The sequence below is a fragment of the Tigriopus californicus genome, chromosome 7, assembly GCF_007210705.1.
Source record: "Tigriopus californicus strain San Diego chromosome 7, Tcal_SD_v2.1, whole genome shotgun sequence".
In the NCBI taxonomy this organism is placed as follows: Eukaryota; Metazoa; Arthropoda; class Copepoda; order Harpacticoida; family Harpacticidae; genus Tigriopus; species Tigriopus californicus.
In genome coordinates, this window is record NC_081446.1 from 11,550,499 (window position 1) to 11,571,530 (window position 21,032).

The following is a 21,032-nucleotide window of genomic DNA, read 5'->3' on the forward strand; positions in this document are numbered from 1 at the left end:
AAATAAGATATCTTATCAATTCTACAATCGTGAAATTGCTATAATAAACATGTATATTGTCGCCATTCCAATCTATTTTCTATCAATGAATATTAAGCACTCTTTGTTACAATTGGGCTTCGATTTTTCAAGTCAAATGGATTCGTTTCGTTGTGAAAACAATACTCTAAAGAATTCGTTTGAAGATACAAAAAAAGGATAAAAGATGGAAAGTCCAAATCTACGTAATTCCAGAAAAATGAGGGACGATTGTTGCCATAGCGGCTTTATTCTGGAGAACTATGTGTCTAACCCCTACAAACCAATTTCAAATCGTCTTTTCAAGACTAGAAATGTTGACCGTGCGCATCATATATTGGAATAAAAAGATATTAACTATTGTAAGTAAGCCAGGTTCCACTGTAAGCTAATCGATTTCGTGGTATTAGTAACTATTTCTTGAGCTAAACTTTTAGAAAGTCACCAACAGTTACCAACCTTGGAACTCCAAAGGTTAAATAGAATGTCAAATATTCTCTTATAGATGTGGCCATCAACTTTGATGGCAGTACTCTCAATCTTGACCTCTCAGCCATGCTTTTACGCACTTGAACAGGATTCTCGATTGAGAGTTGAGAAAACTTGTACACGTAAAGACAGACCATTAACAAGGCTTCGCGTCCCTTGTAGAAAGGGGTAAAGGCTTATCTCTGAGGCATTGGGTTTCAAGAGGTCTTCAAGAGGGCACCATCCGCTCTCCGATCAAACCAAGAAGCAATCAGTGGGTTGCTTGGAAGATGGAAGTGAATGGCTGATTTCATGTGAACCCCTGACTTCCAGGAGCAAAAAGCACCACACCAACGAGCAAAGACAAGTCCATTTCCCACGGCTGACAAGGTCATTTCAAGCTACGATGGCCAGTGTTTGTTTTGGATCCGTCAACTTCGACCAAGAGCACAAAAGCTAGTTTTGATTGAGGGTTTCAGTTTTGTCCAGGCCACATTGGAGATCAACAGTTTTTACTAGGCCAAGGATTGAGAGTCGAAAGGGGAAATAGGAGACAAACATATCAAATTTTGACTCCAAGGCCAAAACAAGACATAGAGTCGGAAAATCCTCTTTGGCGCTCGAGGGTTGCTTGAAGGGGGAAATGTGATAACAACGCCAATTACAATGTCCCCTTTAGCTCCTTTCAAGGCAACCCGCACCATGCGGTATTTCTCTCTCACACACTCGATAAATCTAAATGTCTCCTGATGAAAAAAAGTGGCGAAGTTCATATTTGCTAGTGAATCCAGGAAAACGCTTTCTGTTAACTAATTCTATGGCTAACCAGAACATGACTATTCCGAATGGAAAAGACTGTTCTTTGGTGTTTCCTGTGGTACTAATCACATGCTTTCAAAGAACGGCTTCCTCATAAGAAGCAATTGCATTTTGCTCACTCACCTTCCTAACCAATGTCGAAGCCATATTTTTGGTATTGAATATCTTCTATTGATTTCCTTCCCACAATGGCACAGATCTACTCCAACTCCAAGGCTTCTTGACCTTTGGGGATAAGAATGGGCAAGGGAAAGAAAGGTCCACTCCGAGGTCTAGACCCTATGTCTTGTGAACATGATGCCGAGAAGGACAGCCATTCAAATGGAGCATTCACAAATGGAAACCCACACTTTCATTGTGGTTTTATGCTTCTAACCGCTACTTAAAGGCCAGAAATCTAAACTTGACTCAAGTTCCTGATACACTTCACTCTTGAGTCTAGTTAGTTTCAAGTGTTCTTCCTGTTCTTGGTCCTTGGCTTTTCACTAAAAAAAACACCGAACCGCAGGGAAGCGTGGTGAATGTCACTCAAAGGCCAAGGCTGTGGACCCCAATGGCACAATTGAATTGACGCTGATGCTCTCGGCAAACAACATATTTTCCATCACAGGGGCTGATTGGATCTCTTTGATTAGGCTAGTGTTCTGAAACTGCTCCACTAGTTTCCCAAGTCATTCTACAACGAGTGTCATGCGAAGAAAGTCCCTCGGATTCACTCCAGTCATAAAGGCCAGGGCCAAACTCACTTGCTCTCCTTCTTTCTCTCTCTCTCTCTGTCTCTCTCTCACTTCCACAAACACACGCACGCACTTACTTAGTCTTAGTCACTTGGACTAGTAGAAGTATAAGAGGAGAAAGAGGAGAAGGAGGAGTGGGAGTAGGAGGAGGTGGAGGCTGCGCCAACGAGGACAAACACCAACCAAAGGTTGTCCGAGAGTGTTCCAACTCCTTGCTCGTTACTCGTTGCCTTGCCAAGGCCAGCCTTGGAGGGTCTCGCTTACATTCCCGCCCGAAACCATGTTTGTGCTCTGTCTTGAATTTAATTCCAAACTCATTACCCACCATGATTGTCAACTCAACATGATGGTTAAGCAAGGCTCAAAGTAAATTGAATCATCAAGGGAGCCCTGCCTTTGTAGAGTGTAAAATTGCCGAGGCCCTCCCTCTCTTCGCATTGATTTGAGGCTAGGTCGAAAAGAAGAACTTCAAACTTTCTGGCGGTCTTCATGGAGGAAGTGAGGGTCTTTCAAGGCTAAAAGATAGGGTGTGGAGACCGGACGACGACGAAGGCGGTGGTGGCGCCCTCGTCTTTGGCCTTCCTGGGCGCCTCAGTCTCATTTCCCAGTCTTCAGCTTTCTTGGTTCATTCGATTGAACGAAGGCTTCTTCAAGTTGGGGGCCTTGCACTTTTAGAAATGTTCTCCCTTTCCCGCCTCTTGTAATGCGACTTGCGTGACCACGATAAAGAGCATAAAACTACCCAAATAGAATTAATGATCGGAAGGACGGGCTTACCGGGCTCTTACCAATCATTGAAGAGGGTCGGACGGGCTCTCGAAATTGATGAGGGGATGTCGTTTCATTTTTCTAATGAAGCCAATGACAAGCTCATTTACAAAATCGCGTTGCAAATAAATGTAGAAAAATGGAGTTTCGATGAGCGTTGTATTTTTAGCTATTGTGTTATGTATTATTTCGAGGTACTAAAAGTATTCATTTTCTTAGAAAGAGCTACTATTGAAAACAGGAGCATTAACAAGATTGAACTTGTATTGAGAAAAAGTAAACATTACGGCTGCGAAGATGAATTGAATTAATCCGTGTTTCTATTAAGCTCCCTGATTCCATGCATTTACATGATGGCACTTTTATGTGATTAACTGGGGCCAAAACTTTATTTCGTTCGTGCATTTAAAGCTCAATCAAAAAGAAAAACATCCGTTCCCGCAAAATACTTGAATTTGACGTTTAAGCCTCGTCGTATCCACCAACCTTAATTCGCTGATGGACCAAATACTAACTTCTCAATCTAATGCAAGATGGGAATTCTTACATAATGCTTTCATAATGGTGTCCATTATATTACTAATAGCTGTTTAAAAAAGAAAGAAATGTCAAGCATTTGTTCTGTTTCACAATTTAGAAATATAAAGAAATGTAGTTTCTTTGATAATTGTTTTTTCAATCTTTTTTAGGTTTCAATTATATCTTCTAAAGATGATTGATTTTGTGACCACCTTCAATAAATAGAGTATCAATATATGAGTCTCTAACAATACTACGGATTGCATTCCCTCTAAAGATTAAAAAGGAACTTTTGGGTTCATTCTGCATGTTTCTTTAATGGGTTCATAATGGATCGTACATGCCAATCTCTACTCAAACACGTTCAACCTTTTTCAGTGCCTAACCTATCACTTTCTTGGCTCTTGTGCTCATCTGAAAGTCCAATCAATGGCATATTAAGACGTCAGTCAGCCTGTTTGCCCATTTAACCAAGAGCATTTCGAGCCCAACTTTGTCCTTGATCATAGCCGTTCTTGGATAATAAGGGGTTGGCTGATGATCTCGAACACCCGAAAAAACAACGTTGCCAAATCGCCCTGAACTCCTGGCTCTTCACATTGACATTTGGAGCACGAGTCAGTCAAGTGAAAAAATAGCGCTATAATCCATCTTCACTCCTGCAATCTGATGAATGACAGGTCCATTTTTCATTCCTCACCAAATATCTCGTCATCAGCATCAGCACCATCATCTACTACCAAGACGTCACAGGTAGCATCACATTTTATCCGTTGCTACCAGGATTGGAGAAACCAGCGTGATGCTCAACAATCATCCTACCATCGAACCAAATTTGACCGATCATTTTTTTCAACTGTTCACTGACTTGAGTCAGAGATCCAAGTCGATTTGGAGCTCGGGACGAAATTTGGACTCGAGACGATCTTGTTGTTCGTCATGCTCATCTTGGGTGAAGAGAGGGGCGACATTTGTTCTTGAGCATTGATAAGCTTGCCACGACCTCATGCCTGGATGAGCTATCGATGAATACGTGCCTTGATCAAATTTAGCAAGTATTCTCCATTGTCTTGGATCCATCCAGATATGGTCATTCGTGACGTCACCTTCGGAGAGTTGACATTCAAGTCAACCTCATTGAATGTTAGTTTCTAATCTTTTTCGTTCTGACACGGTTCTTTGGCGTGTTCAGTATAGTTTACTACGCAAGTACGCCCCCTAGAAGTAAATGATTGGTTAGGAATATGCCATTGCATAAAGTGGGGACTGTTCCAAAAACTCCTTGTTTGTTTGTTGTTAAGGCAAAGAGAGCTTTGGCAATGACGGTGATTTCTTCTCACGCTCCATTATTTTCGTCAAACGCTTTATCCATTTGGAACCTTGTGCGGAGACCAACAGGACTGGATCAAACCTGTACATATGAATTGCTAACATAAACGTGCACTTGGTTTTCATATCTTCAAGTAACATGTGAAGCAAGGGGACTTTAGAGCCGAAATCTGGTAGCATACAGTAGGCTGTCCTTCAACAAGTGAATGCTTCTACCTTGAGTAGGTACTACATTTGTCCTTTTGGATTTTGTGCCAAAAGAAGAGTTTGAAGTTGCTAAGCCAACCGTGAAATGAACCAATATACATTTTTTGCATTCAAGGCCGTGTATGCGTGTGCAATGGAGTCGTGAGTTTTCAAATGTATTCTTGTTAAGAGTCGGGGATAACTTTCCAATCGAATTAGTCTGTTTTCTCACATTCAGGTATGATATCTTTTCTGACATCCTTTACAAATCTTTCATAATGTTCTATAGCAGGAACGGGATAAAAGAGGGGCATGATTTCAGTCTAGAAACCATGATCATTCATTGAATTAATGTGTTTTATCTTTGTGCAAAGTCATTTTTCAAATGAGCAAAGAGGCTCTGGAAAAAAAAATGCATCAAACTGTAATAGAAAATAGAGCAAAGAAAGCAAATGGGATTTATTTGATTCGTCTCATATTTTGAATTCAACATAAGTTTCAGTCGTAGGAAAAAAATCGAGCTTTAAAAAGAATACAATTCTTGCTAGTAAAAGGTTCTACGCGTATATGACCGTGCATTAGGAATATTTTCAGCCGAGGTTGCGTGAATAAGTACTTCCAGTCTCCGTTTCCTAGGAAACCTTCAGGTCAAAAAAGGCCGAGAGTTGGTAAAGACGATTCTCATCCCGATTCTTACAGGATCTTGGGTTGTAGTGGAACGAACAGGGTGAAACTTGAGTGCGTGGATAAACAAATCTTTTTGATGTTTGAGCACATATTGTGAGACCGTAATGGGATTTAGTACACAAGAACCAAGAAAAGTCTTGAGCCAAAGAGCTGAAACTCTTATTTTTGACGAATAAGCTGAACATTTAACGCCCATGTTAGAAATGTTGTTTGCTCGTTGACAATCCGATACTGTTTGTTTGAAAGAGGATAGAAAAAGGTAGGCATAATACGTGGAGTTGGTATAAATTAATGCCTATTAGATCTTTAACTCAGACAAAAAAGCAAATAACAATACAAACGAGCCCCATTGAAATCGCATGTCATGACCGAAGGCAAGAAGTTATCCATTTAAGGTATTCCCTTGAGATGGTAACACGCTCCGATATATATTCCAAGCGAGCCATGTTTGCGATCCCCATCAATTTCCGTGCCCAAACAAGTAAAGACCTATGGACGATGGGTAAAATCTAGTCCACCCACTCATTCACAAAACAAACTAGGCCAAAGGCAGACAAAATACAAAACGTCAAACAAAAGCATGTTGGATTTCTCTTTTTTTACTAAGGAGAGAACTAGCTTGATATTACTATGTTACTAGGGTAAGGTTAGCAATGACCATCTCTAAGCTAAGTGTATTCATAACAGTTTCTTAGGTTTTGAAAGCCTGACCTCAACATTTCGCCATCTGAACTTGAATGGTTTGTGTTCAAATTTTGTCTCTTTAATGAACAGAAGTGCATTTTTCAAGCGTTTTAACTTGACACATCACTTGAGTGAGTGAATTTTCATTCATTTCACACGATATTTATGGGGTAAGAACAAAAAAATTCGACTCTTATTACGAAGGAATTGCTATGAAAGGTCCCAAAACCATCAACAAGGTCAAAATGTAATAGTCGTCTCAATAAGGGCCCTTATTTGCGACGTCACACAGCCCAAAGAAAACGGGAAGACGCACGGTAGATTGCTAAATAAACTGCTCTTGCCTTGCCTTGAAGGCAATTTCTTTTCCGGACATTATGTGACCCGGGGTTTGATAGAATTAGCCATAAACAACACAAACGCATTATAATTCAATGTAAAGGAATTGGCCCAATCGGCCCTTTATTTGGTAGAGGCTAAATGACAAAGCGCCGTCTGGAGTGCAGAACGGAAACCATATTTCGTTCAGCGTAAGGGGGCTATACTCAAACCATTCGTCTTTTTCCAAGATGTCACCAACCAGATCCATTGGAAAATCTGCGTCCCATTTAGTCCCTCTTAATCTTAAAATCAAATTCGAGGAAAGTCCCTGAAAGTATTGAAAACCTGGGTAGGTTACAAAGCTTGGCAACCTCTTTTTACATTCTTCAATGTCGCCTTGACTGGTTAAAAATTTGCTTAGCTTTGACGTCCTTTATGACACGATGAAGATAAGATCACCAAACAAGTTCCATCCATCTTGGGTTTGATTGTGATTTTATGACCTAATGGCATAGGATGAACTCATGGCGAAAATGGGCATGGAAGTCTTTCAAGCTGAAGTCATAAATTCGGCAAGGCGTAAAAGTGAATAAATGCAAGGTCTGGCTCTCACCGAATATGGCTAATTGTCAGTTCACTTGCTTGCGTTCAATGCGTCTCTTCTCGTACACATTGTCCTATGCGAAGTTCGTAATTCATTTTTCCCACTCTTGGAGCATTCCATGAGCATATGAATATGTGCATTGTTCACGGTTTAATTAATGATCCTTTTAGACTCTGTCGAGAAATGGCGATCCTTATCTTGCTCAAAACCAATGATGCCACTGAGCATTTCAGGCAGGTAGCTTTCAACAAAAACTTGATCTCGGCTCTTCATCGGTTCAGATGGAAAGACATTAGAGGACTATAGGTTCAATATATGTATGTACTGTACCTACATTGTGCTATTATGCATTACGATACAACACACGCACGCACACGTAATTCGTTGGTTGCTTGGAGGAACAGTACTAATGATGTTGCCTTTTCAGCATCACATCCATTTATTCCGGTATGCCAGACAGATTGCCGAATGTCACATTGATCATTGAGTTAAACGAGCTCTTTCAAGGGAATTAGTGGAACCTGATTGTGGTGGAACTTTCAAGTCTCTCGAAATGAGTCGCCTGGCCTTAAATAATTGAAGTCCTTAGATAGATTACTGATAAGGACTTGATTCAAAGCTAGGGAATGAAGGTCCGTGTAAACCCTGTCAAACCCAAATCCTTGGAGCTCTCATCTCTTTGATCATATTTGCTCACTTTTTGGTTCAAAATATCCGGGTTTCAAGTTTTAACTCTCGTCAAACTGGAAGTGCATCACAAAATAAATGACATCAAATCGAAGTTCCAGACCACTTTTTCCGATTTATTTATGCATCAACCATCAGCTTGATGCGATTATGGACAGGCTCCAAGATGTTAATTGCTAATTGGTTGGCACTTATCAGAACTTGTGGACAAGAATCATCATTTTAGATTCCTTAAAGAACATGATAGGAAACAGAGGCTGCATTGGCACATGCAACACCTTAATGATAAAAGTACCAACGGAGTTCTTAAGAGTTTGATTGAACGCAGAATATTGAAGCAAACACAATCAACCTCTTATTATCCCATGGCTTGAAGTTTTTCGATCAAGCACGAAAATAACACACTTTATTTACCTGTCCATGTATCCCTGTGTTATGATAGTGAGAGTGCGAAATTTTGTTGTATTGAGTTAATCAAAATTTACTTTAAAACCAAGCAGTGAACTTTTTGAGGTATGCCAAGCTTGTTCAATCCCACCAATGCTTGAAAGTACAGTTATTGTATCGAATTACGCTTAAAGGAAGTTAGCTGAAGGTCGGTTACAATTCAATCCAAACAGGTTGCGATGATGACTGGATTGGAAGCCAAGTGCATTTCATCAAATGATGAATTTCTTTCCGTGAAGGTCGGCTTCTATCCTTTGTAACACCCAATTACTGATTAATTTTCACGCTAATTGAGGATTGTTGAAAAAACATTGCTGACGGATTTGCAGTTGAACGGGAATGCAAGTGATCTGACTTCTTTCAGACATGGTTAGGAATGGTATCATTGGCTTAGTGCCAAATCCAAAGTCAATTGATGGTTAGATTGGTTTTTAGCTGCCGGTCTAAAATAATGTTGGTTCGATATACGTACATTCACCGTTAATGTAATACCATTTTAGATATGTTCTTGCTTTAGCACAGTAAATAAATAACAAAGCATGTTGTCCCTTCTCCTGTTGAGATCTTTTGAATAGGTACGTAGTGAACTGACAGAGAGATGGTTATAATTAAAGCAATCAACTTGTCAGAGAATGCAGCTTACTGAATACACGTTACTGTTCATAAAGTAAAGCAAAAAAAGTGATAAATTACAAAAACAATCGTTTTGACCAGTGGTTGAACTTGTTTCCTTATTGACACAAACGGACAAATCCAAAAGGGTGTCTATTCGATTCTGAGGTATTCATGTATTCCGGGCAACCCCCTTATCCGTAGGTTGCGAAATCTGTCTTGAGCACGTGATTTGCTCGTCCAATCCAGAGTTAAGTCATGCGGACTCCAATTTCCGAGATCAATCTTGATAATTCGCTATAAAAATTGGTCAAGGCCCACCTCAGTTGGTAGATTTGAGATAAGAACTTTGCCCCATCGATTGCTTCATCGCATTCAAGTAATTTTTGTTCAAATCAAAGTCCAATTTCGGCAAAGGACGATTGGCGGAACGTAAAGATAATTTTGATGGGAGCCGTTTTATTCGTTGAATCCATATAGAATATTTGATGAACAACATCTGCGATAGATTTTAGGGTTTGAAATGTATTGAGGCAAAATTTACTTAGCTTTGTCAATTACTATTTTCCATTCCTCGTGCTATCGATATCCTGGTATCCTGGATAGGATCATCGATTGCTTCATCACATTCAAATAACTTTCGTTCTAATCAAAGTCTAATTTGGGCGAAAGACGATCGGCTGGAAAACAGACAATTGTGATGGGCATGTAATGGAATAATCGAAACCATCATTGTTTTCGTTCAATAGATCTAAAGTATTTGATATTAACCCCTCTGATAGACTCTAGGGACTGACATTGTATGGTATTGATTAGTTTTAGCCGAGGTGTCTGTTTTCAGTCTATACATGGATGAATATGGCTGAGAAGGTTAGGGAATCGTTTTAAGGATAAAGAAACAATTTTGGGATGTGTCGTATGCGGAGTTCCGGTCCATTGTATAGCATTGAGCCAAAGTTTGCTCAGCTTTGTCAATTACCATGATCAATCCTCAAACTATGGACATCCTAATCCAAACCAAGGGCTGTTGAAAAGTGGTTGCAAAAAGTTATGTTCTGAATTTCATCCGGTTGCCAATTTTGTCACCACAATGAGACAATGGGAATGGGATTTAAAAAAATCATGCTGTCATCGCATCCTCGCTTTTTAATCCTGTTAGCAATCAGATGCCATTGCGCCTTGACAATGCCGTCCCAAAATGAATATAGCATTTGAATGGTCAAGGTTACATACAACTCAATCATCGACAAACCCTGGATCAAAGGTAACATAGCTGCTGGCTGGTTGGTGGCCCTTCAAGCATTCTTCCTTTCCATGTAAATATGGATCAATGCAAACTCGCAAACTGCCAGTCTGTTTCCCTCCCGCCCGCCGAATTTGGACCGAGCCCGAGCGAGGCGATCATCATCATCCTCATCGTCGTCGTCGTCGTCGTCAACATCATTATTATTGTGCTTTGCTTGGAGGCTTTTTGCCGTTTGGAGGGCGCCTTTCGCGTGGACTCTCAGTTGAATCCTGGCTCTATTCGAATACGGATGTGACCGACGAGTTGAGACCCGTTGGATGCAGTGCCCTTTACGACGTGATCATTGGGCTTGTCGTGCATTGAGCAGAGGATCGAAGCATTGGATTTCTGTCAGTGTAAAGTGTTGTGAATGTGTCTAGGTACTTACGTGTGGGGTAAACAGCCCAAGAAGTGCATTCCGACCCTTATCAGTGCCAACCGGATAAAGTAGAAAAGTCAGAATCCTAAAAGGGTCAACCAGGAAATCCACGGGTTCTTTTTGTCGAAACAAGGCTTTCAATCAGGGATCACGCTTTACTTAGTAGTATACTTGGAGCGTTCTACGTACTGGCTATTGAAATATCAGGCAGGGTCGATCCCATGTCATCCAATCTAATCGCTTGGTTGAGCTTGCCCTCCCTCAAACCAATGTGGGCTCATCCATCGACCCAAATGGAGGTGCTTACTTACTTTCGGATGTGGAAGGCCTAGTTCAATGACAAATCCTTTGCCAATCCATTTCCGTAGCCCAAATTAAATTGCTATCGTGGTCATTATGAGCGATTTTATGGCTGTCAATTTCCTGTTGTGCAGCTAGAACAAGGCTTTGTTTGATAGCGTCTAAGCTGACAATCATGCCACACGTTATTCGTTATTCAAATAGAGGTCTAGCTCTAGAGTCATGACATCCTTGACCTCTTTCATTTTCGATGATCCCGATCTTTGACAGAGGAATATTTTGAAATTGAAACAATATATGATATTCCCTGCCACAAATGTCAAAGAAACAGAAAAAGCAAGTAAATAAAAGCAACAAAGTACATGTAAATGTGAGCATAGAGCTAGAAATTCATGACATAGATGCTATTCATTCACCTTGTCAGTTCTCTCAAAATAGACCTCAAAGATGTAAAAAAAAAAAAGTGAAGTGCCGGAGGCCAATGCAGAAACTGACTTATCGGATTTGCTCTCATTGTTCGCCAAGGTGATGACGATGATGACGACGAGGATAGGGATGATGATGGTAGTGAAGGAGGTGGTGGTCAGTGGTAATGTTGTCAAAATAGGAAGCCATTTATCTTCTGACCAGCCAAAGAATTGCCCCGGCAAAACGCCGATGGATCTCGATTTGACCAAATTGACCATGCAAGCATGACTTGGCTGGACATTCCACGTTGATTGTTAAATGTATGCATCGTTTCAATCGGGCACTTTGAACGCGGCTGTAACACTGTGGGTAGTAGGTCTGCCGGATCAAGGTTTTTGTAAGCTCTTCCAGCCATCCTCGATGGAAAACAAAGCTTGAACTCAAAGCCAATGTACGGTAATAATTCTGGATTTTGGATTCTGACTGACTTGGATTGCGTGACTAGTTCAGCAGTTACCTGATCAGACCCACAAGTTCAAGGTGTTTGGCAGCCATTGCACATTCAAGCGGTTTCCATTTGAGCGAGTCGGTGGCTAATTCTCCAGATTGGCCATCGTCAGAATTTCAAGTACGTCCCCAATTCCCTCAACGATCGATCCTTCATCGACGGAAGTCGACCGTCCTGAAAGCTACTGGAGTGTTAAGGGTGGTCTAATGGGTTGTCATCGTCCGGATTCCAGGACCACTTCACTCAGAGTTCGGACGGTTCTCCTTAAACCATGAAGAAACAAGAAAAACCAGCCGTTTTTGCCGACATGGTGGAGGAAAGTGCAAAAAACTCACGACAACAACTCAAGAGACAATTTAGTCGTCAAGAGTCTTAAGACACATTGTCATTGGGCATCCAAATCAATACACCAGGAAGAATACTACGAAATCTGACGAGTTGAGCAATACTTGGACGCGATTCAACAAGTATGGCTGAGCAATAAAAACTTAGGCGAGAGGGTTGATTCAGAAACTCAAGCCATGAAGTGATAGAGAAGCTTTTGAATGGGAGTCATTGATACAAGAAGTAATTTGCTGTAATGTTTTTAAGCCTTCGTTATCGAATTATCTTCCCGGAAACTGTCGCACAATGCAAAGAATTTGAGTAAACAGATCAAAATGATTTGTTAGCCATAGGTGCTTATATGCTTAGTGATTAAATTTCGTCCATAATTCCTGGTCAATTCTGAAGCTAGTTTTGAAACATGAGGTCAAATCTACAATGCTATGTCCTCAAGTTTTCGAGAAAGATTCATTCCACGATAAACAGATCCAGCATTTCCATAAGTTTTATTTCAAAGTCTGTGATTTAGACAACCAAGTAGCTCTTTAACTGCAATTACTGCAAAAATCAAATTTGTTACGTATTACCCCCCAAAAATCGTTGTAATGACAATTATTCTCCCCACGAAAGCGAGTTGTTGATACCAAATGGACAGGATCTCACTTTTAGCATCAAAATCAATTTTCACACAAATTGAACTTGATCATAATCCAGAAGAGTCAAATGAGTGGCTTAAGCTGATATCCGCTTTATTGGTCCTTTCCAGTCACAAAACTGACTCAAAGCCAAATATAATCCTCGGAATCGGGGTATTTTCAGATTCAACCAAGCCTGAAACGGTCCAAGAGGTCACAAAAGGTGTTGTCAAGGCAATAGGACTTCATTGGAGAAGGTATATCAAGTACCATCTGTGCTCTAGTGCAAGACGAGCTTAATCCTATCCGATCAGAAAGATTGCCTTAACCATGTCTCCAACCCCAGTTTTGATGTGTCAGTTTTAAAGCCAATCATGATATGAATCAGGTTTTGTTCCTCTTTTCAAAGTCAGAATTGTCACTATCAAACCATAAAATTAATGAGAGGGAAACTGAGACTATCCTTTATCAGTTATCCTTCCTTACGTAAAAGACCTGCTCCAAAATGCTATTTTCGATGCTACTTCCAATTCAACAGATGATAAATATTTCGAACCTGAGCATACACTTTAGTATTGTCAATTAAGGCTTTTTGATGACCTCATTAGCTTGATAAGTTTCCCTTGGGTTCAATTTCAGCTGTCTTTTGTCCAATCAGTTGTTGATTAGCCTTGAATTGATTTCCTGTCTGAATGACAGTTTCAGACTTTTGATGGGATATCAAATCGGCCAAGTTTTAAAGCCAGCCAAATAAGGAAATGAATAACTTGAGCCTTGATGACATTTCCTACCTGCATTTAGTCCGACATGGAAGATACTGTTCTATGCACCGACACAACCTCATGTTTCTTCTAACAGTTTGGCCAGTTATTGAAAATCTTGGCGGTCCATCAGTCACACTTTCATTTAGACACCCATCTTTCAAAGGCTTCAAATTCGAACTCAGCATGAATTGAATTGCGTCGTGAAGGATTAGCCTCCAACCTCTTCAAAAGTGCTCAAAGTAGTGACCACCCCTCTCGCCCAAATTGACAAAGTCATAATTCAAGCCGCTTCTCGAAGGACCTTGGACCGCCCACCCGGATAGATATTAATCGTGTCAAGTGTGTCCGAGACGCCACCTCTTCAACAACCGAGAAGCAAACACACATTCGTAATACTAATCATTAGAGGGCGGATTGATATCGCTTTTGATGTGTCTTGTTCTTTTTCTGGCTGCAAAGATAGTAGTTGTTTTACTATTTTCAAAACATTTATAGTGTAGTGAACCAAATGATTGCTGTATCGTACAAAACAAATCAAATCTAGCTTTCCTATTCCTGAAAAATCGCCGCCCTTTTTCTTAAATATTTATTGGCTATCATCGTATATTGCAACTTAATGTTTCCTTAAAATATCGTTTTTTTGTTACTCTTCAGAAAAGCTTTTCAAGTTTATGGAAATATTAATTTATTAATATTTTGCCGACAGTGCTGGGATATAATTCACCTCTTTTTAACATTGTTCGGCGTATTTTGAGTCATTCATTAAAAATGTACATAATTGAGCAAAGACTATTTGGCTCTGAAAGCAATATAAATCCGCCCTCTGGCAACCAATCGCAGCACAAGAACCACACATCAAGGCAAACTAAGGAGTATCAAGCATCATCAGTGACCATGGTGAATCTTCATCCTGCCATTACGGTGATTCCTATTATCATTCAGTACGAGGATTGGACCCGTAAGGAGATCGGATATGAGAGGAAACTCAGCAGGGTAAGGACTGATCATTACGACTCGAGTTCAGTTTACGTACCAATACGCAGGATTACCTCCAACTAAAAGAGAAAGAAAGACGTATGGCAGATTGCCATACACACTTCTTTTGACATGCTATGAACGATAGAAAAGTGATAAGCCCAAAATGTCGCGCTTTAGCAAACAATAATTACTAGACGTCGAAAAGGCTGCTTATATAGGGTGTTGGGAAAGTAATGAACCACATTCATTACTCATTGCTTGTTGAAATTTGCCATGGCAATGTTGTAGTAAATGAATAGGTTATCATGGCACATAAACAAGAGGTCGTTATAACTCGAGTTACATTGAAATTAGTAATCATTAAATCTTGTTATCTTAGAAAACAATTGGCCAAAACATTCTTTTTGAAAGTTTGGCCAGCTGGATAAAACTCCAGCTCACCTCTGTCTGAGGTGCCAGAATATGTTGCAAATCAAGTAACATGAGCATCTGGACAATGCTATGTGGCCACAGAATTTTTTAATGTTTTAAACTTCATAAAATGGCAAAATTGGCATACCTAAATGACAAAGTCCAGAAGTCTATCATTGTTACAAATTTTGTACCTCTTGCAAGGCAATTGTAAAATGAAAGGTCTATAATTAGTACGTGCAAGCAGCAAAATCTGGTTCACTCTATGTCTAAAAAGCTGAAAGACGTTAGAGACTGGTATCCTTAAATGATTGGACAAATACGTTGGTTATCGTTGGAGTAAATCCAGGATATGTTAACGAAATACGATAGCTCATTTCTCGTTACACCCTGTAGGAACATAACAGAACATTCACTTTCTTGTAATTCCATGTGTTTGAGAAAAAAAACTTTGAATAATGCAACAAAATTTCTCAAGAATTATCAAACAGTTGAACAAGTTTACGTTGACCAATAAACTTAAAATATTAAGTTTTAGCATCAAAATCCCCATGATCCCAAACCGGAAAAAAGAAGTGAAGCAAAACCTAGAAGAGTAAATTGAAAATTGATCAAAAATGTTTCAGAAGGTGGAAAAAGTTGAAAAAGTCATAAACCTGTCAAAAAGGCAAAAAAAGTGAAAAGTATGGAATTTTGCCAAAAAATATGAGATTTTTTAGATTACCCAGCTAGGGTAAAGGTTTTGAAAAGTGGCTAATACAAATTCAAAATCGTTAAAAAACCATTGCTACGAAAGTGCACTCTGACGGGCAGAATATAAATCTTTTTTTATGGAGGAGCCCTTTAGTTGTGACAACTGGGTTTCATTATGTATGGGTAAATCCCCTGTCAAGTTCTTCGCTGTAGATGTAAAGGACGTATCGTAGTGGTGACCCTAATTTGGTCCAAGTGAATCATTGTTTGCTGTGATAATTACGATTACCGAGGATTAATTCCGGATAGGTTGAGGGGAGTTCTTACCAGTTCACTGCACTCAAGCGTGTTTCATGGGCATTTGGGCATTAACCACAATCAGGATTGCAATCATTACCTTAATACCGATGCATTGCAAATATCTGCAAGTGATGCCAGAGCCGATCAGATAATCATTACAAAGTAATGCGATACTAGTGCTCTCATTAATACAAAACTTGGGTAATTTCACTTTCAATGTTCTGTCGTGCTCGAACTGAAATAGGTAATTTACAGGTACGAGACGGCACTTCGTTATCGTTAACTATCTTTTGTTAGTTGTCAATCAATCATTTGATAAGTAGTTGTAGTAAGGTATGAGATTCAAGAAGAAATTTCAATGGATATACCGGGTGCTCCATATTATCATCTACATATTGATTTCAATGGACTCAATGAGGTTAGACTCATTTGCAATGAGTTGGAGGGCTTTAAGACATAAAATCAAAATTGGAAGGCATACATCGAAGCGTTATTTTTCACAAATACACCGCCTTTAACGGCCAGGCACGGCTTGAGTGCTTGAGTCTGGGGACAAAGTTGGGAAAATCTTCAGTAAATACGCCTTGTCCATGGCAGTCCAGGCCTCAACAACTGAAGCCTTCAGCTTGCCCCCTTTCGCTGTGGATGGTGGCACCATCTCTAGTCTTCACATGCCCCCCAGATTTTGTAATCCAGGGGTTCAGGTTGAGGCTGTTTGAGGGCCAAACCAATTTAGACCGGAATCCTCTGGAGCCCATTCTTTGTTCTAAGGTAGGCCTCGACGTGGAGAACATCCTGTTAGTGGAATGGAGCTTATTAAGACTCTAACCCGAGTTGCAATGGATGCCAAAACTATTGGCACTTTTGATGGTCGTCCCACCTTTGTCAAGCTTTGTCAACCATCTTTCGCAGTTCTTGCATGTTTAAAAGGCTATGTCGTCTCGTTTTAATATTAAACCGGCAATATGCTCGAAAATGGTTGGAAATGATAGCATGCAATCTATCTCTAACCAAGGACTAATTTATATTCTCCTAATTTTCTTTCGATAGAATAGAGTAGTCTTTGGTCTAACATTGAAAAGTCAGCCAGACCTCCCATTGACGCGGTTATCGGGGTCGAAAACAAATGTAAACGATAATATGGCGCACCCGGTAGAAGAAGCAAAATGTTTGCCAATTCAATAAGAAAAGTAGGAATGCGTCGTTGAGAAAAGGCAATATGGAGATTAGCATGATTTATTAGTTGAGAATATCAAACTACATTCTCAAAAAGGACTATTGATTTACGCATAGGTATTCAAGTATTAGTAAGGCCCGTAAACAATCTATAAACACCCTTTGTTGCATTGTTCATTACAATAAGTTTGAGCCTTTATGAAAATATTTCATTGATTTTTCCCGGGTCAATATCACTTCAATTTCTTTCGATTCTTTCTTGTTGGGACAATTATTAATAAAAACCATAAGGGAAAAAGTATTCGAAACACAAGAGCATTGAAAAACTTGAACTGAATCAATTGAGATTACTTATTCGCACCAGAGCCTTAACAAGTTAAATAGTGCTACATTCATGAACTGAAGCATCAGACCGTCACCTTAAACCACAATAGCTTCTTGTAATCTCCATTTCAATTTTCAATGACGCTTTTGTCTTTGTCCATTTTAACCATACTTACTCATGCTACCTAAAGCCAAAAAAACGACATGATGATTAAGTGACTCCTAAAATTATTGGCAGATCAAAGCTAAGCTTAAGATGTCTTGAATATACTGTTGAAATAAGGTCTAAAGATCAAAGTACTTGTTTAGAATCAATTGAGAATCAATCTTCTCAATATTTGCGTGCCTTTGTCATGGCCCCACCTATAAGTAAAATTTTGAGAATACAATTCAATTTCACAACAAATCCAAAGGAAATATTAATGATGGTACAAAAGAACCCATTTGTTGCACCTCACATAATTATAGATATTTTATTACATTAAGGATTATTATATTTTTTGCAAGCACAGTGTTACAAAGGTAGCCAGGTGGTGTAACGCACCCGATAGAGGCACGATAAGGTCCCACAGAGGGCGTGGGTTCTAATCCCGTTTTCGGAGAAAATCAGTGCATTTTTAGTTATTAGAAGAAATTGTCAAATTGTTGGACCTTTTTTAGTACACACGACATGCATGCTCAAAAATTTATGGCTCTGCTTTTAATTCCATTCGCAACAAATATGGCCTAAGTAGTTTAAATGCCTCTTCAATCTGTACGGATATGCCACACATATCTTGACATTTTTTTACGCGAAAATCCATAAACAACATTCATGTTGTTACATTATGTTACTCTAGATCGAACTGAAAACTTATGTGTCTTGAAATATTTAAACAAATGACTGTAAAAAGTCAGCATTTCAAGACAATTGGGAAAATGTTGACAATGTTTGTACATTTAGTTTTGTATCCGCTTTTAACAAAGTCAAACCTATGAATCGCAATAATTACTCAATGGTTATCAACATTGTCAATGTAAGCCCTAAACTATGAGTTTGTAATCTCCCTGCATACTGAGGGCCCTAAATTTCGAGCTTTGATCCTTCTGCCAATCCCAAGATTGCTCTGACCTTCAATCAAACCTCGTCATCACTACTAGAGCCACAATGTTATCATCAGAAAGGTCGTCACTATCGTACATTACAGATGCATGTAAATTTGTCACTTACTAATCAGCAATCACCCCAAAGCATGAGATCGTACACTCGTAATCTCTCACCAATATTTTGTCCAACAACTCATCAAATTAAGACCATCATCAGCTAACCATACCTCTCCTTCGACCTTTTCTATTGGCCATCATTTTTCACGCTGTAATTCTTTTCCTAGCCATCTACTTTGATGCAATGTTTGAAAGTCTGAAAATAAATTCTACCACTAAAATACCGGTGATCCGTAACAGTACCGAGTCAAACTCGTAAAAGCAAACACCCCAACAAAGCCTCTTTGAGTTTCGCCTCACTCATTGACGAGTTCAAGTTCCTTGTTGGAGAGAAGGACTTTGTCATCCAATTTGATCTTGAACTTGATCCCTTCAACTTGACTTACTCATAATTTGCACGATGTGGACACGTCAATGTAACTCGGTTGGATCGTCCAATGCAACCCAAACGGTTAAGACTACCAAAACTGTTACTAAGACTCTGCCAGACGTGAGTGACAACTTTCTTCTTGGAATGTAATCATTTATCTTCACATAAGTTTAACCATTTAGCCGCATGTTTCGTTTGCTAGGGCAATTATTAGTAGTCAAAATGAGCGCTTACATGGAAATTGAATGTCGCCATTCAGGTCCAATTTCTACTTAAACACAAGGGCGGTGGGTCAAACTCGGGTATCGAACCCATGAGCCCGTGCACATCACGGTCAAGGATGTCTAATGTTATTCTTGCTTTAACAATCCACCCAAATTGCTTTGGAGATCATGTAAACCTGATGCATATTGGATAGATTAATTTTCAGCCACTTTCACTTGTCTTCGGAAAATTGTTCTAAGTTTTGATATGTTTTGTTTTCAAGGCAAGGATATTGGCAAGTAAAATTTCATCGTTTCTCTTTTCTTGCTTGCATTTGCAATATTTGCTTATCCTGTCTTGTTTTCTTTCATGGGGCTTAGACGTGCTGCAGTTATTATCTCTATGATTATTTGATCACAGTTATCTGCATAGTTTTTGTCTTTTCTCTTTTATTCGATGTTTTCTTTTGTTTAACCAAATAACTTACTTTTCCTGAGATGATCTGAAATCACATTTTTGTAAGCATTCAGTTTTTAGGGTTTGTACCACAAATGCCATCTTTGTACTGGATTGATCCAACAAATATCTTTTACTTGAGATATACTCTCTATTGCATGATCTTGAATAGAAAAGATGATAAATTAGAGACCATGAGCCAGAATTGAGCAATAGCGCAAGATATGTGTTCTAAAAGGGATCTCAACTTAAACTTGACATATACTCGTATTTTTCAGGGTAGCCAAGTGACAGAAACCATCACAGAAGTCAAACAATATATCAATGGGCAAGAGGTGAAATCCGACAACTCTACACCCAAAGCCAAATCCACCGAAAGCCAAGCCAAACCAACCTCAGAAGCGGCGGCGGACTCATCGGCGAGTAGTTCTGATGAAGGAGAGTCCAATGATGACTTTGCTAATCAAGCTTTAAAAGCACATAACAGCTACAGGAGAAAGCACGGAGTCAACCCTTTGAAACTAAGCCCAAACGTAGGATAGAGTTTCTTATGAAATTGAAAATGAATTCTAAGGGAATACCAATACCTGATCAATACTTGAATTTCAGCTCTGCAATTTCGCCATGCAATGGGCCCAGAAATTGGCTAATGAAGATCAATTCTATCACCGCCCAAGTAACAACTATGGAGAAAACATTTACATGTCGTTTGATTCCAATCCCAATGTTACAGTAAGGTCATCTTCAAAGATCCAACAAAGTTCAAAGTATTCAAGCAAAGCGATCTTTTTTAGGTCTCTGGATCCGACCCCGTTCAAAGCTGGTACTCGGAAATTAAGGATCACACTTTTGGTGTTGAACCCCGATCGATGAATACAGGACATTTCACGCAAGTGGTTTGGAAAACAACCAAAAATTTGGGGATCGCCATGGCCAAATCGAGATCCGGCAAGACGATCGTTGTGGCCAACTATGAGCCGGCTGGAAACTTTATTGGCTCTTATGCCAATAATGTACCGCCACCTCAGTGATTGATTGGGTTTCTTCGGGTGTAGTTACCTGAAAAGACATATTTTGATAATAAACTAAGCTATATCGAGGGTTACATTTCATGGGTTCAATAAAAGACACGACTTGCTAATAAAAGTCTTCAGCAATACTTGTCTGTGAACTGTTTTGCAAAAGTGCTGAAAAGATCAAATTGTACATCATAATTTTTTGTTCTTTTTTTAATTTTTGCGGACTTACTTACCGTCACTGGGATTGGAATCCCAGCAGTTCAAGACAAAAAAGAGTTTCATTTTTTTTGTTTGGTTTGGTTTTTCACCGGCTTTTCTAACAGCTACAGGTAATGTAATCCCCAGTACTATTGAAATGATAGGTTATAATTCGTCTATCTATTACCTTTCAGACTTTATATAAGATTTG

At 39.5% G+C, this 21,032-nt stretch overlaps 1 protein-coding gene and 1 long non-coding RNA gene across 4 annotated transcripts; one reads left to right on the forward strand and one right to left on the reverse strand.

Moving 5' to 3' along the window:
* Positions 1-10,457: 10,457 nt before the first annotated feature.
* LOC131883860 (Golgi-associated plant pathogenesis-related protein 1-like) lies at positions 10,458-20,709 on the forward strand. 3 transcript variants are annotated; one of them, XM_059231459.1, is made up of 7 exons: positions 10,458-10,618; positions 11,764-12,233; positions 13,775-13,878; positions 14,330-14,482; positions 19,883-20,137; positions 20,214-20,336; positions 20,399-20,709. In XM_059231459.1, exons 4-7 carry the CDS (start codon positions 14,384-14,386, stop codon positions 20,633-20,635), a joined length of 714 nt encoding a protein of 237 aa, XP_059087442.1. In that variant the 5' UTR covers positions 10,458-10,618; positions 11,764-12,233; positions 13,775-13,878; positions 14,330-14,383; the 3' UTR covers positions 20,636-20,709. The 3 variants fall into 3 exon arrangements, with proteins under 3 accessions (XP_059087442.1, XP_059087441.1, XP_059087443.1); XM_059231458.1 differs by lacking the exons at positions 10,458-10,618; positions 11,764-12,233; positions 13,775-13,878 and having other exon boundaries at positions 14,016-14,482; XM_059231460.1 differs by lacking the exons at positions 10,458-10,618; positions 11,764-12,233; positions 13,775-13,878; positions 14,330-14,482 and adding an exon at positions 18,829-19,064.
* LOC131883861 (uncharacterized) lies at positions 12,583-16,341 on the reverse strand. Its single transcript, XR_009373656.1, has 3 exons — positions 15,969-16,341; positions 14,523-14,544; positions 12,583-12,921 (listed from the first exon to the last, which is right to left on the reverse strand). It is a non-coding gene; the product is annotated as an uncharacterized LOC131883861 (long non-coding RNA).
* Positions 20,710-21,032: the final 323 nt, after the last annotated feature.

What these genes read in the sequence shown, in the direction of transcription:
- LOC131883860 (XM_059231458.1), top strand. Translation starts at nt 14,258, where the DNA reads ATGTACATAATTGAGCAAAGACTATTTGGCTCTGAAAGCAATATAAAT. An exon ending in ATGAGAGGAAACTCAGCAGG is followed by an intron (nt 14,483 to 19,882) that starts GTAAGGACTGAT and finishes CGTATTTTTCAG; the next exon opens with GGTAGCCAAGTGACAGAAAC. An exon ending in ATTCCAATCCCAATGTTACA is followed by an intron (nt 20,337 to 20,398) that starts GTAAGGTCATCT and finishes GATCTTTTTTAG; the next exon opens with GTCTCTGGATCCGACCCCGT.